The sequence below is a fragment of the Ylistrum balloti genome, unplaced genomic scaffold (assembly GCF_031769215.1).
Source record: "Ylistrum balloti isolate Yb309-2 unplaced genomic scaffold, AGI_CSIRO_Ybal_v1 Utg369874, whole genome shotgun sequence".
Lineage (NCBI taxonomy): Eukaryota > Metazoa > Mollusca > Bivalvia > Pectinida > Pectinidae > Ylistrum > Ylistrum balloti.
The window spans coordinates 2,349,007-2,365,173 of record NW_026782015.1 but is presented as its reverse complement, the minus strand read 5'-3'; the positions used below and the strand labels follow the sequence as shown (position 1 = coordinate 2,365,173).

At 35.7% G+C, this 16,167-nt stretch overlaps 1 protein-coding gene across 1 annotated transcript; it reads left to right on the top strand.

Annotated features, from left to right (window-relative positions):
* The first annotated feature begins 3,219 nt into the window (after positions 1-3,219).
* LOC132546129 (uncharacterized) lies at positions 3,220-15,735 on the top strand. Its single transcript, XM_060209826.1, has 6 exons — positions 3,220-3,830; positions 13,791-14,011; positions 14,162-14,250; positions 14,814-14,931; positions 15,131-15,256; positions 15,520-15,735. The coding sequence occupies exons 1-6, from the start codon at positions 3,220-3,222 to the stop codon at positions 15,645-15,647; spliced, it is 1,293 nt and encodes a 430-aa protein (XP_060065809.1). The 3' UTR covers positions 15,648-15,735.
* The last annotated feature ends 432 nt before the right edge of the window (positions 15,736-16,167 follow it).

Sequence of the window (16,167 nt, the reverse complement as noted above, 5' to 3'; positions counted from 1 at the left end):
ATTGTACCAGAATATTGGTAACTCAATGAACCGACGATGGACACAGGAATTGTACCAGAAGGGTGTTAACTCAATGAACCGACGACGGACACAGGAATTGTACCAGAAGAGTGTTGACTCAATGAGACGGCGACGCACACAGGAATTGTACCAGAAGAGTGGTGACTCAATGAGACAGCGACGGACACAGGAATTGTACCAGAAGAGTGGTGACTCAATGAGACGGTGACGGACACAGGAATTGTACCAGGAGAGTGGTGACTCAATGAGACAGCGACGGACACAGGAATTGTACCGGAAGAGTGGTGACTCAATAAGACGACGACGTTCACAAGAATTGTACCAGGAGAGTAATGGCCCAATGACACGGCGACGCACACAGGGATTGTACCAGGAGAGTGTTGACTCAATGATACGGCGACGGACACAGGAATTGTACCAGGAGAGTGTTGACTCAATGATACGGCGACGGACACACGGATTGTACCAGGAGAGTGTTGACTCAATGATACGGCGACTGACACAGGGATTGTACCAGGAGAGTGTTGACTCAATGATACGGTGACGGACACAGGGATTGTACCAGGAGAGTGTTGACTCAATGATACGGCGACGGACACAGGAATTGTACCAGGAGAGTGTTGACTCAATGATACGGCGACGGACACACGGATTGTACCAGGAGAGTGTTGACTCAATGATACGGCGACTGACACAGGGATTGTACCAGGAGAATGTTGACTCAATGATACGGCGACTGACACAGGAATTGTACCAGGAGAGTGTTGACTCAATGAGACGGCGACGCACACAGGGAGTGTACAAGGAGAGTGTTGACTCAATGATACGGATACGGACACAGGAATTGTACCAGAAGAGTGTTGACTCAATGATACGGCGACGCACACAGGGATTGTACCAGGAGAGTGTTGACTCAATGATACGGCAACGGACACAGGAATTGTACCAGAAGAGTGTTGACTCAATGATACGGCGACGCACACAGGGATTGTACCAGGAGAGTGTTGACTCAATGATACGGAGACGGACACAGGAATTGTACCAGAAGAGTGTTGACTCAATGATACGGCGACGCACACAGGGATTGTACCAGGAGAGTGTTGACTCAATGATACGGCGACGGACACAGGAATTGTACCAGAAGAGTGTTGACTCAATGATACGGCGACGGACACAGGAATTGTACCAGGAGAGTGTTGACTCAATGATACGGCGACGGACACAGGAATTCTACCAGAAGAGTGTTGACTCAATGATACGGCAACGGACACAGGAATTGTACCAGAAGAGTGTTGACTCAATGATACGGCGACGGACACAGGAATTGTACCAGGAGAGTGTTGACTCAATGATACGGCGACGGACACAGGAATTGTACCAGGAGAGTTTTGACTCAATGATACGGCGACGGACACGGACACGGAAATTATACTAGAAGAATGGTGGCTTTACCCGAAACTAACAGTTGCATACACTTTCAAAAAAATAAGTGACATGTCAATATGATCATAATCCAAATTCTAATTCTATAAAACTAAGTCAAAACATGCACAAAGCAAAGATTAACATGGACTCTTGTAAAAAATACAAGGAGAGTTATTCTTCCTGACCAAACAACAGACTTTGGTGATTTGATGACATATCTGTTAATATGAGACAGTTACACTTTTTCCAGACTTTGGAAATGCCTATTTTGGAAGCTCTTTTTAAAACGATACAGCACTTCCGGTTCTGTGAATTTAATTTCCTATCGATTATAAATCATTAGATGTGTAGAAAAGAACAAAACATTCCTGTATATATCCTGTTGAGTTTTCATGGAACTTTTTTTCTGAAACAAAACGAACAAAATTAAGCCCATTCCAAGATATGGTTGGTCCCTAACCTATAGCCGAGTGTATATGTTATGATATATGATAATGCATTTAACACTGTCCAATACGATTTTAAACTACGAGTATCATAAAACATTAAACCTTGGAAATTCTCTGTATTTGCGTCAGTAAGACCAATATGTTGCATACCAGGAAAGACAACTCGTACTCATCACCGTGATATTTTGAGTAGCACCTGTTGCGTTAACGTGTAATTATTCTAACCATTCAGTTGAAATAAAATACAAACTTATGATAAGAATGTTGATATGCTACACTTATTAAGGGGTGTATATGAGCCAATAGATATACATGTATTTATTCGGAGACTTAAACCTCGTATGTGGCTGTTTCCTTTGTTGATGTCGGCAAGTTTAAAAAAAAAATCACATTTCAAAATTATATCAATGATCACGTCGCCATACTAATTCAATGTTTACTAGCAAGTTACACATCGATATATACTGTCATATCACATTTCAGAAATCTGAGACGGATGAACATTGATTGATTCTAAAACGTTAGAAATGATTATTGTATGCTTTTGCTATAAAATAGAGGGATTACTGAAAATTATTTTCTGTTACGGAAACTAGAAGACAGTTTCAATTTGTAAACGTTGTAAACGAACAATAATTTCACTAAAATATAATTATACCTTTCTTTGTCTACATTTTTTAACATTTCGACTGCAATGTACTGATATATAATCACAGCACAGTCATTTCGACACTGGCTTCTTTTAATTACATTACTAAAAAGTTAAAATCTTCATATAATTTTGCTATAACACGGCGAGTGACACATCATTTAAAGCTTACGGCAGTGATATGGGTAGAAGTGTTGTGTATTACGAACTCACAACACAAGGTTTCGAGAGGCGTAGGTTGATGAAGATGGCGGAAAGATGTAAAGTTGTCTTAATGATATCAAAGATATATCTATTTCCTTGTATGATATGACGTTGTTCTTGATTTACACTTGTTAGTACATGTATATTGGTGGTTCCATTCTTTTCTTAACTTGTTCTCGTTCGGGAACGTGATGTTATCTACTTGGATTGACCAAAACTTATAAGGCGGGTGTAGTCAATGAAGCAGAACACACTTACATTTCCGGAACACATATTTCTTATTCTCCGTGTTCTGATTTAGGAGTCTCCATTTAAATCTTTCTTCTTTTTATATTTTGCCCAATTTTTATCGAATGATAGTTTAAATTCAGCTTTAGTTGACATGTAGGTGTTTTTTTATGTCATTAAAGACGGACAAGATATTCACAATGATTTAGACAATTTTATCAACATCTTTGTTACATTACAGGTATGGCGACGTTGGTAGAGAAACCCCCTGACCTTGGGTCTGACATCGAGTCCAAATCGCCCATCGATGTCGACATCAATGATCTCAAGGGCATACAGGTGAAAGAAGCCAAGTTCGGCAAACATGGGGTCCTTCAAATAAAGAATACAACAGCAATCCACGTGACTACGCCGATGATTCCCGAGGCTATCGTAAAAACAGAGAAAGGGGTCATCGGGAAACCCCCAATAGTTCGAAAAAGTAAAAAGCCTGATTATCCGGATGATCGGACAGAAGGAAGGTCCACTCGTCCTGGTTCAGAAATAACGATACCGGATTCCAGGTCCCGTGATGAGAGAGATTCTGATATTGGTAATGATAAGATGAGCAGGATTAAATCACCTGCGTCTGTGCAGGTGGAGAGGAAACCACCGCCAAACAACACGCCAGCGTCACGCGCATTTTCCGACTATACACGGAACTCTGGCGGAAGTACCAAATACCATGTGATGGTTCCAGGTCAAGGTCATATCGACCCGCTCCCTTCTCCGTCCAAGCGGATGCATCAGACTAGTCGTACCCGACGAGTCCCGGCGAAGCTAATTAGACTGACAACTGTAACGTTGTCGGCAAGGTATGTCCATATATTTTATATAATTTAATTTTTCATTAATGTTTTTAAAGAATATAATTCTTTATGATACGGGTGTTGATATCGTATTTAATTTTGTCTTTTGAGAAAATCACCAAAATAGGTCATTTTTTTATACACAATACACTAGCACAGCTTCATATATAAATTGTTCTATGTTGTTAAATTATAAGTCGAAAGCCGAACAACCATTCATTAGATTTAGTATCGCTTGGTGCCGATTGACTGTTGAATCATTTCCAATAAACCGACGATATCTGACAGTGTAGGAATTTTGAATTAGTTACGTGGTGTCGGATTATGTTTGTTTAAGCTTCGCTGAATGGGAAATTCAAATTTGGAGTGCTTGATTAATTGTTCTAAGTGGTATTGCATATGTAATATGACGTATCTGTTCAGTAGCACCGACAATGTATACAAACAATTTTTGTTTGTTTATCTTTTTAATTTTCATCTGTATCTAGAGAATACATTAGTGTAAAATGGCTGATGGTCAAATCGTTCACTGATGAAAAATAACATTTCAAAACGATTCTTCTACACCATTTTACTTTTAGTAAATAATTGCGTTGTCGAGATATATTGATGTGACCTTTCATTGGACTACTTACAACACACACGTAAAATTTAATTTTGAATTGTCATGCCTTAAGGATATGTTCTTAGAATTTATCATAACAAAGAACTACTTTATCATGAATTCAGAAAAAAATAATGTTTGACTTCGATAATTTGCTTGAATAATTGCCGAATATCAATTCATATCAGCTCTCCTGTCACTCTGTAAACAATATTCCGATGTGTTCAAGACTTAAAATATATCGAGCAATACTGAAATATCGCATAAAGGGAAGTAACTCGTTTGACTTAATTTATCTATATTGTATAAAATAAAGAACAATTAAATACAATTTTTATTAACATACAATGATTCCTCTTCCTTAGATATGTCGGTATTTTGTTTTAATGTACGTTCATTCCAAACCTTTAAAAATCTTAAACTTAAAGACATGTATGTTCATTAAAATCTTTAGTCTGTTAACACTACTTAAGTAAATAGGAAACACTGTACACAAAAAGCATTACTGTAAGTGAATACATTGAATACATTTGATAAGTATGAACGAATTTCGATACAACTACACTTGTATTGTACAGTTTCACTGTGTTGACTGAGTTGTCCCCCTTATATTGATATTTCGCTCGATGTCATAAAGCAATCCATTACATACACTTACCTTAGCTTGTCTCCAGGAAACAAAAGCTGATAAATTGCTCATTTTAAAGATACCAACTGGGAAGCAAAAAATGTGTAATATTTCAATTTCAACTTAATCGGGACTCAAAGAAATTAAGCCTGTTTCATTTGTCCATTTATTTGACCAGATTTCCAATACATATTAAGTAAGGGAGATAACCATTATATATTTTTTATGTTAAACTTTAAATAAAAGTAAGCTAATTTGCTCTAGATTTTGCAGAATATAAATTGACAAAGATGAATTATAAGTAAAGTACTTATGATGTTAATAACATTTTGACATTATGATAATTTTAACAGAACAGATGTCTCTTCCACAACTGAAATATAGGCAATGAATCTTGCTTTGGTAGATTTCAAGGGGGAAATTATGTCACAAGTCAAAATATATAGATAATCCGAAAGGCTCCATTATGACACATCCAAACGTGGAATGTCTGCTGTAACCGGAAAGAAAAATGATATATAAAAGGAGAAATTTATTGTTACAACTACAAGAAATACACCATCAACATTCGGTGGTGATATACACTGTAAACGAACATATTTTGGTGATGTCATGATTTTAACGCTTTATGCACGGAAGCATTGCACCAAACTACGACTACGCTATTAGCAGTTTCTGTATCCCCTGATATTTAAACTGCGCCATATAAAGTATTTCTACAGTATATGACAATCTACTGTCGTAGTGGCTAGACGTAGTGATTGTTGGAATTATCATTAGTACAAAAGGAGAGGTGCTTATGGAGCTGTGTGCTTCATAATACTACTGGATCATTATATATCAAAATATAGAGACAATTAACTGTACATTTGTATGGCAAATCTGTCACCACACCGGTTCATATGCAAGTTAATATATATTTATGAGCATGTTCATTCATATTCATAAGTATCGTAATCATATTCACGCTTAGAATAATTCACACAAATATCTTGTTTGAAGCTTTTCCGTTGGTATCACATTGTCTATATAATCTGTTTGTTTTAAAATGTTTACAAAATCAACAAAGGAAAAACGGACATGTTAATAGAATTGTAATACAATCACAGCTTGGATATAAGAACAAACGACGACTATGCATGGACATTCTTGATGTACTATGAGGGTACGACCAAGTGTTTCGTCGATGCCACTAGCCATTTAAATCTTTGGTTAATCCAAGTAATTCATGTCACATTGTCAAGCCAGGTGAACAAGAATGAAACCAAGGTTATCTGTTTCAATGCTTACTTTCAGCACTTCACAAACATTTTTATCCTATTCGCTTACTTTCAGCACTTCACAAACATTTTTATCCTATTCATTTTTGTCTTCTGTTAAAAAAATTAATTTATCGGGTTTTTTTTTCGACATATTTTAAAGATGGTATTCGCTAATGGTTCCTTTGTACAATATTGTTTCCTTCTTGTTTTTTGGCTGTCTGTTTGTCTTTTGTCAACTTTAACCTGGCCCATAACTATAGCACCGTATGAAATTTCATATTAGGCACGTGTGTTCTTTTTTGGTGGTACCTTGACCTTCTGACTTTGACCGTAACCTTTGACCTACAATTGAAAGTAAAAAAAGTCATTACCACAATGAAGACATAAGTGTTTCACAAAGTAAGCGTGCAATTTGCAGATGCATTACACAGTACAGTTTTAATGTCCCACTTCAGAATTTTGTTGCAACTGGGGGCATAGTGTTTCATAAAAAAAGTCTTGTTAATTTCTTATTTTGGTTGGAGAAGAAAACAACACAAATGTTTGCTATGTTTAGAAGATAACAATACTTGAACATCACTGATTGGTTCACGATTCTGAACAGACTGAATACGTGTCGGTATAAGCAGTGACAATGGCGTGTACCTGTACACTGTACGTTAGATTAGTCTGGAACAAAGCGACAATCAGACAAAGGTGTGCACAGTCACAAGATAAAAACTAATTAGTTTGTCTTCCTCTCACAAGGAGTTAACTGTCCATTCATTAGTACTGTTTAATTCTAAAACAAATTCAAATCTACATTATTGTTGTATTATATATGTATTTAAAAACCTGCTAAGATCACACAGTAGTCATTATTCTGGAGAAATTAAAATATCCCTTTGGCATGCTGAGACGCGTATCTATCAATTAAGCATATATAATGCTATTCACTCCGTGAAGACAAGAGACAACCGTTCAAAATGCAATATAATTATGAGTAACCCTATCGCATAAAATATAAGTTGATTACTGTAAGGTTCTTGTCTAGGTAGCCATACTAGGGGGTAGCTTATCACCATGCCTTACAAGCGCTGCGTTGATCGATATCTTCGGTAGATAAAGCTTTAACTAATACTCCAACAGGTATATTTACATACAGGTATAGAGCCTGTCGATGTGTTTGTCCAACGTTTAATTGACGATCGTTTTGTTTGTAAGTTCATCAGCATACTACTTATCAAGGCTAGAGTACTGACAACGGTGGAGAGTTTTGTGTTTTCGTTACAATCTTTTCAATTTTTTTCTCATATCAGAAGGCATTATTCATACTGAATGGATCATATAAAATTAGGAAACTATGTTATAAATTTTAGCATGTCCTCTTATTGTGTTTACGCCATCGAACTAATTGGATATTTGTTTTAAACACGAGGAAACTGACGTCAGCAACTGTTTTATCCATTTACACGTCGTGATTGGCGAGGTAGTACGTTTCACTGTCCATCAACACTACTCTACTGAGCGTTAAAACTTTAGTGCCGATAAATCTGGACAAGACTTTACTATAGGTGCATTGTTGACGACACCTGAATTTTACATGAGATAACGCGGTACTGTATAACGATAACTGACACAAGCACTAATGCTGAGAGCTAGTAACAGGTACCAGACCAAAAGGACCAGAAGCAATTTTCTCGCGTTGACGAAACATCTCCATGGTTCGGCTCCATGTTTCCTCCTTTATTAGAACCTTCATTGAAGCCAGGCATTTGGCAATTCCATGGAAGGTAGGTACTTGGTTTTAACACAAACGAGAATTCAATAGAAGACATAACTTTTTATTTCTAGTTGAGAGCGAAAGAAAACGATTTTCACAGCTCTAACATAGATTAGAAATTCATTATATATAGAATGTTACCAGCAGGTAACAAAGTGTCACCATGACAACTCGATTTTAGACTGAGAAGAATTCTATCAGCAAATATGAACGCAGTTTGTTTAAATGGTCCATGTTGTAATTCAATGAATTAATACAATTATTTTATCAAGTAATCATTGTGAAAAAGGAATTAAAGTATACGATTTCAAGGACCTTTAATCTCCTACAAAGTACATAATGATAATTCTACCTAAATATTATATCAAGAGATTTTAGACAAATCTATGAGACTACCTTCAATGTTAATGCCAAAAATTTTGAATCCTTTAAATGGGTATGTCTAGAAAAAATGTGACTCTGGTTCGGCTGTTACATTACTGGCAGCGATGTCGGATAAACATTTTTCATAGACAATGCATTTTGACGTTTGGAAATATACACTTGTGTTAAATACTATGCATACAAAGGGGCGTCGTAACTACTATAGTATTAGGTCTTAGGGAAGTATTGTCTGACGTCGGTATGACAGATAGATCAGTGTTAAACTGATAGGTCCACCTTACATATTGTAACAAATCTTTAAGTGTCTATACGTACCTGTGTAAAGATATGTTTTGATCAATTACTGATTTAATTATCGTGGTCATGCATGATTGATCAACTGACAGAATATCGCTCAAGTGTATTTTGCATTTGATAAAAATTGCATTCTCCTGACCATAAATTATGCCGTGGAATTGTTTTAGACCTTTCAATGCCACGCATCTTTATTTGCATTGAAGTTATTTTAAACCAGTTTCTGTACGTTGATGACTTAATGTGTAAACAAGTTATTTTGAAACCAATGCAATCAAAAAGAAGTAGATCGTAGATCTGGTCATACTGGTGTGGTTGTTGTTGACATTGTTCTCATTTGGGAACACGACATTACTTGGATTTATCGAGATTTACATGGCGCGTACTGGACACCATAACTTTATAGCTGGAAAGATTTCAGTTTCTACACTTGATTTTGTCGGAAAAAAATATGATAAAAAGGAATGATTTTGATTTGACAGGAAGTGATTTATGAAATACGCCGAAATTAAAAATTCTTGTTTCATAAGTCACATATCAAATGAGAACTCAAGTAGGATCACATTTGAAAAAAAAAAACTGCTAAACGTACTGTCAACTAAAGTTTATTGTTCTAAATATCACTTTAGAAGGACAAGAGGAAAGAACAAACTGCAGAGTGTTTACCTGTATACCTGGCATATGGTGTTCACTGATATTGGTGTGAATAAAAGAGCTATTCAAATACAGGTTTTATAAAAAATAATCGGTCACAATTCGACTGTTATATCTCGGAATGTTTCAATAAAAAATAAATGCAAACTGATAAAATCTTAGCTAAAAATCAATAAAAGGTATTTCAGCATTGTGTGAATCGTGGTGATAGTCAATATATGTTTGTTTGTTCAATTTTAACAGCAATAAAACTTTTATTATTTTGTCATCGTAACCCCCCCCCCCACACACACACACGGTTATTGATCAGACGCCATAAATGGTCAATTTATGTGGTAAACTGGGGCTTCAATAGGGAGGTGCTAACATCTTGTCTATTGTACATACAGCTATAAAACTTTAAACAATCCAATCTATTAGAAAAGAAGTTTATGATTTGTAGATTTGTACAGTGTATACTACATAGGAGGTTTCGAGGTGTAAAGGCCTCTTAACGTGTCCTTCAGGTGATGTACTCTTTTTTCTGGTTGCATATTTCTTAACCACGCAGCCAAGCCGATGGGAATTTATTTGGGAAAGGGACATTACTTAGTTGAATTGTGCAAGAATTGTGTGGCAGGTGTCAACGATGAACAAGTAGAAGGTACTTACCCTTCTGGAACGCTTAATCTCCGTGTTAAGCTTTCCCTTCCTGTTTCCGTAATTTTTTACAAAACGATATGGTAATTTTTCATGCTATATAGTCTATATGAGTTTATTTACTCAATTGAATTATAGTCCAACCATTCATTGATAAACAAACAAAGAAAAATAGTCTCAAACTCAAATATTTGGGGTATTGAATTTCAAAATCATTTACTCGTCATTCGAGTCGTGCGGCTGGTATCAATATGTACAGCTCATGTTTTTTTCAAACTTGAGTGTGTGATGTAAACAATCAAAATTTGAATAACAAACAAGCGATAATATATAAGACAATTAAAACAGTTTTTTTTTCGAGTCGAATAACCAAAGTTAGATATAAATGACAACATTGAAAGTCAATGCCATGTCATGTCACGTGATGGAATGGACGAGCCGAATCTCTCAGCCGTGAACTCCGTAAATATACGCGTTGGGATATAGGTTTGTGTTATTATAAATGACAAATCAAAACGACAAAATAAGTTCAGTTAACACGGGTTCTTAGTGAAATCATCATAAGCAAACAAATTTAGATTTTAAAAAAATGTTTTTTGTAATTAGTAACCGCTGATCTACCTCACGTGCTACTTTGCGCACGATACACATACAGTAAACATGGGTGTATTGACCCGAAAAAAACCGTGTTACACAGGTGGAAAGGAAAGAATGTTATAATACCTAGCTGTGATAAAATGATTAAGCTCCTTAAAAAAACCGCTTTACGGTGATATTCTAATCAATTGTGCGTTCTCGATATACAATAAGAATCGATAAGAATCTGCAAAAAGATCACATGCTAGGATTGAACTGAAATCTGTAAAAGAAAAAATAATCATGGAAAAATTATGAAAATGGAACGCGACCATCTGTCGTCTGGGAACGCTGTTATTTTATCTATCTGATCAAAAATGATCTACACGTAACACATATTTTAGCAAACAATATGAATGGACTGTATACTTTGACAAAAACTAGTTTAAAGTATGTTAGAAAAATAATTTACATAATCGTGATAACGTCCCTTTAAACATGTAGTTTGCACATAGATTATTTCAGGCTAGTCAACTGTGATTGGTGAAGAATATTTCAGGTTATTCAACTGTGACATGTGAAGGTTAGTTCAGGCTGTGACAGGGGATGGTAAAGCACCTGACCTGTTATTTTTATGGCCGCACAGTGAAATAAACAGCGTAAAATGACTGTGACCCGACCATTATTTGAGAGCTATACAAGCCATTCCGTTTTTAAATGTCGTCTGTGAAGTCAATACATGTATATATGAATTACCAATCAAGACACTTATTTTCGTAGGTACACTAATGCATTACTGGCTTGTACATGAAAGTTTCCCTACACTTTTGTTAGCTTTTGTATATATAGCCAAAATTTTATATCGTCAAATATCGTATTTTGTTCTTAGTTAGCTCCCAGGTATTGTCTTGACATAATCACTATACGTACATTTGTATCAAGAACTTTTAATCTTCTGTTCGAAATAACTATATGTAATTGTTTTCTTAAAAAGCGATAAAACTAACAGTGCTTTTGAATAGTATTCCATATCTGAAATCCGATTAAAAATCATACTCATTCAAGTTCGGGGATATATTTATAACATTACTACTTAGGCTTGGGGAATTGATCGTACGAATCAAGATTTGAAACGAAAAATCTCTAAGATTGCATGTCAAAGTCTGCTATATACAGAATATAATAGGCGACGCACTCGCTCAGAACACTTGTGTTAGATATACAAAGGGAAATGTCGAAAAACCTGAAGCAAATGCCTAAGTTCGAAGTTGTGAATGGAAAAGGATATTTTGCTATTATTGGCGTGTCGCCTCACCGACAGAGGAGTTTCGTAGGAATACCACCTCTACAACAGATCACAAGGTAACCATCTCGTCATGCCGTTGTAATGGTTACTCTGATAAATATAACCTAGATTCATGACAGAGGCCTGAAAACGATATATTTGTTTGTCATGTTAAGTGATTAATTTTCTCTGTATACACGATACACAAAGTTTTTATCGTTTTAAATTATATATATGTATATATACATACAGTTCAGATACCCTGTTTACGACGGACACCTAGATAATGGGTAACGATTTAAATATATAGAAACAATCTTAATACTGACGTTCAGAAACCCTGTTGTAATGGAGACCTGGATAATGTGTTACTATGTAAATATATAAAATATCTTAATACTGACGTTCAGAAACCCTGTTGTAATGGAGACCTAGATAATGTGTTACTATGTAAATATATGATATAACTTAATACTGACGTTCAGAAACCTTGTTGTAATGGAGACCTAGATAATGTGTTACAATGCAAATTTATTAAAAATCTTAATACCGCTGTTCATACACACTGTTGTAATGGAGACCTAGATAATAGGTAACAGTGTCAATATACTGAATAAAGATATATATTTATTTCATTTATTTTTTTCATTGTATGAAATATACTGAAAATGACCTAGCTAATGGGAAACAATATATATATACTGAAAATGACCTAGCTAATGGGAAACAATATATATATACTGAAAATGACCTAGCTAATGGGAAACAATATATATATACTGAAAATGACCTAGCCAATGGGAAACAATATATATATACTGAAAATGACCTAGCTAATGGGAAACATATATATACTGAAAATGACCTAGCTAATGGGAAACAATATATATATACTGAAAATCTGAACACTGCCGTCTAGAAACCCTGTTGTAATGGAGACATAGATTAAAGACAACAAATGTTAATAATGCATCGTTCTTTAAGTTTAAACATTCTGTTGCTGAAGACATCAATGATTATAGGACAAACTTTGGGATGTACTGTTAATCACAAAGTATCAAGTCAGACACCGTGTTGTTATGAAGGCATGGGATTATAGGTACTATTTGAAAATTTGCTGGGACTATACCAAGATATGTAAAGGTAGATTTGGCCCTTGTTTATAAAACTTAATAAGCCATTGTTATAGGATTACTATTTGGTGCAACTCGTGAATGTATCGACGTATCTTTCAAAATGTTAAACCTACGTGTATGTTACTTCTATGGTGTTTGAAACTGTCATTACAAAAAATTATAACAACATAATGGAACAACTGAGAAGAGACACTAAAGTTTTTATGGATAAACTCAATTCTTCTTGTTCTGTTAAGTCTTGGATACTACGGGAATAGCTTTGATTTAACTTTCGTTATGTTGTCAAATGTTTTCTTGATATATTGACCATGGGATCTGTCTTGTCAATTTCTAAAATAATCATGGTATCATAGATGTATTCCACTGTGAACATTTTTTCAAAATTAAATACCAATACCATGTTTATTCCCCAATGTCTAAAATAATTACATTCATTTATATTCTTTACCGTTTCATGTCAGTATATGATATCACGCCACAGTTGCTGTTTTTGTTCACCTTTTACCTCTGCAAATCTATAAGTAACTTACTAGTTCGTTCAACATTTGAGGAAGTATACAATCATCATCATCATCATCATCATCATCATCATCATCATCATCATCATCATCATCATATATCTGAAAATGATAAATGATAACGTTGTTAGACCAATGAAGTTAAGTGACACTAGGACGGTTATCGCCATAACTTGAAATGAAATGTTACTGATTCTAACTGCAACCAGTTGTGTCTTCCACAGGACTAAGCCAGCGTCACGGGGCCAGGGTTCAAGTCTGTATTACGAGGACCCAAAGAAACCCTCAAAAGTGATAGGATGGGACGAGGCCAACAATGCCCGACCCCCTCTGAGGGTGGACATGGAGGGTCCTGGACCATGGGCTTACTCTCCCGCTAACAAGCCTCTAGGAGAGACCAACGCTCCCTCTTGGACGTTCAGGGCAAAATGTGCTCCCGAAAAAAGTAAATTTAGCTGTCTGTTAAATTGAAGTTTTTAATGGCTGCATATATCATTAGATGTTCACAACAGTAGTTATTTTATACAGATACTGTATAACACGTCCATTTATTTCCTGCATTTGGGCTCATAATTTTTTCTGTCATGTGTTACAGCGGGAGGTGCACGCACATCCTGGGAAAAACCATGGTTCCAGAGTCCTCATGTTTGGCAGACAAAAACTGACTTCTACAATGACACAAGTGTAAGTATGGTTTCACCGATTTAAACTCATTCATAAGGATGCAGCTTTTCTTCCATGCAATTTAAAATAATAATGATGATGATAATAACCGATGTCTGCTATATAATTTGTCAGTGTTATTTCACTGAATACTTTCATTTTAGAAATTCAATTGGATTTCTGTAAAGTCCTAGTTGTCAGTGAAAAAAGAAACGTTTGCCGATATAAACTATTAAGCTACGTTTCCATTTAATACAACAGGAATGTTGGTCTCATCGGCATGATCTCGCTAGTCCCTTGTATTATCTCAACGATGAAACATCATGTCATGATTTTTAAATGAGTCATTTATCAGATTTGGGTTTGTATTCTTTCAAGGAAAATGAATACAGAAAATAAAAGCTTTGGCCCTCATTTTGTCGCTGCCATTGATCTTTTATGATAGTCAATACTAAAGTAAGGGATAATAATTTGAAAATGCGCTGAAATTAGAAATCTGATTTTCATAGCCTTGACGAATGTTTTTCTAGGTCGGATGATGTATTAAAAATGCTATAACGTCTCTTGTCATGCATTACATCTAGTGGCCGACTCCTAACCTGTACAAACAAAAGTCCTTGTTAGGACCACGACAGAGGACGATGACGGAGGCACCATCCTTCACCATTGGTGTTAGAAAGGAGCTCACTCTACATAAATCTGGTAAATGATACGCATCCCTTTCTTAATCATGTAAAATCATGTATTGACATTCAAAACGGACTACAATGTTACTTTATGGTAAAATAGTTATAGTATGTACCAAAACGTCAACATTGATAGAAAAATGTGGTGACATATTATAAATGAGTATTTGAATGTGGAAACGGAATTCTTTGTCAAACATAAAACATATTTTTAGGGTCATCGAAGGAACCAAGCCCCAACGAGTACGCAAAGGACTCAGCCGACAAACTGGTCCACCAACGCGGACCGTCCTACAGCCATCAGTTCCGTCGCTCAGGCACCGTACTTTGGCCTTCTATAGGTATTTACGTTGCCGTATATTAAACTCTTATTTCACATTCGCCCATATCTGTTTCGATTTCTAAAATGTAATATAACCATGTGTTCCATATCAAAGTTATAAGAATACTGTTTATGTATTCTTCGCCCTATCTCTTTGTATGTTTCTGCATTATAATTTTGTTTTGAATTTGAATTCACGAAATATGGCCATGATACCGTCATATTAGAACCCTCGCATGTACATAAGGATAAGAATGAGTTTTGCATTGTGTTTTTATACAGAGAAAACACCTGGACCTGCGGCTTACACCCCTGCCTATGCCCACAGCAAGACCTCTGGACCTGCCTTTACCATTAGAAGCATCCGACGGGACGCGTCCCACACACTTGGTCCACACTCGGCATTTTAAGAGATTAACATGAGGATTTTATCGCAGAAAAAAGAGAAAAGAATATTTCGTCTTAGAAATAATCAATAATTCTCAACAACTATTTATCTTAGACAGGGAAATCTATGTCGAAAAGGTTTTGGATGAAGCTGGACCAGTTACGCAGGCTATTATTGTCAAATATTTTACTATTGATAGTATGGAAAAGCTTTATTCCATTCACGGACAAAATATTGACAACTCTGCTAAGAGATATTGATGAGTTTTAGCAATATGTTGTTGAGCATGGTGTTGGCAATTTCAGGTGTTGTCTGTGAACAAATTCCAGAGAATAGAGGTATCTGGAGTAAAAACATAAACTGGTATACAGTGTAGTTGTGAAAGTGCTGTTTTATATCATATATATCAAGCATTTAAGCATGTGATTTTAGCGATTATGTTTTTCACCTTATCAGTATTCAAGAAAAAAGTGGTCTTACTTGCTCATTAAGTTTAGGGATACTTTTGAATGTTTGATGTACATTTCTGAAGGTAATGAAAA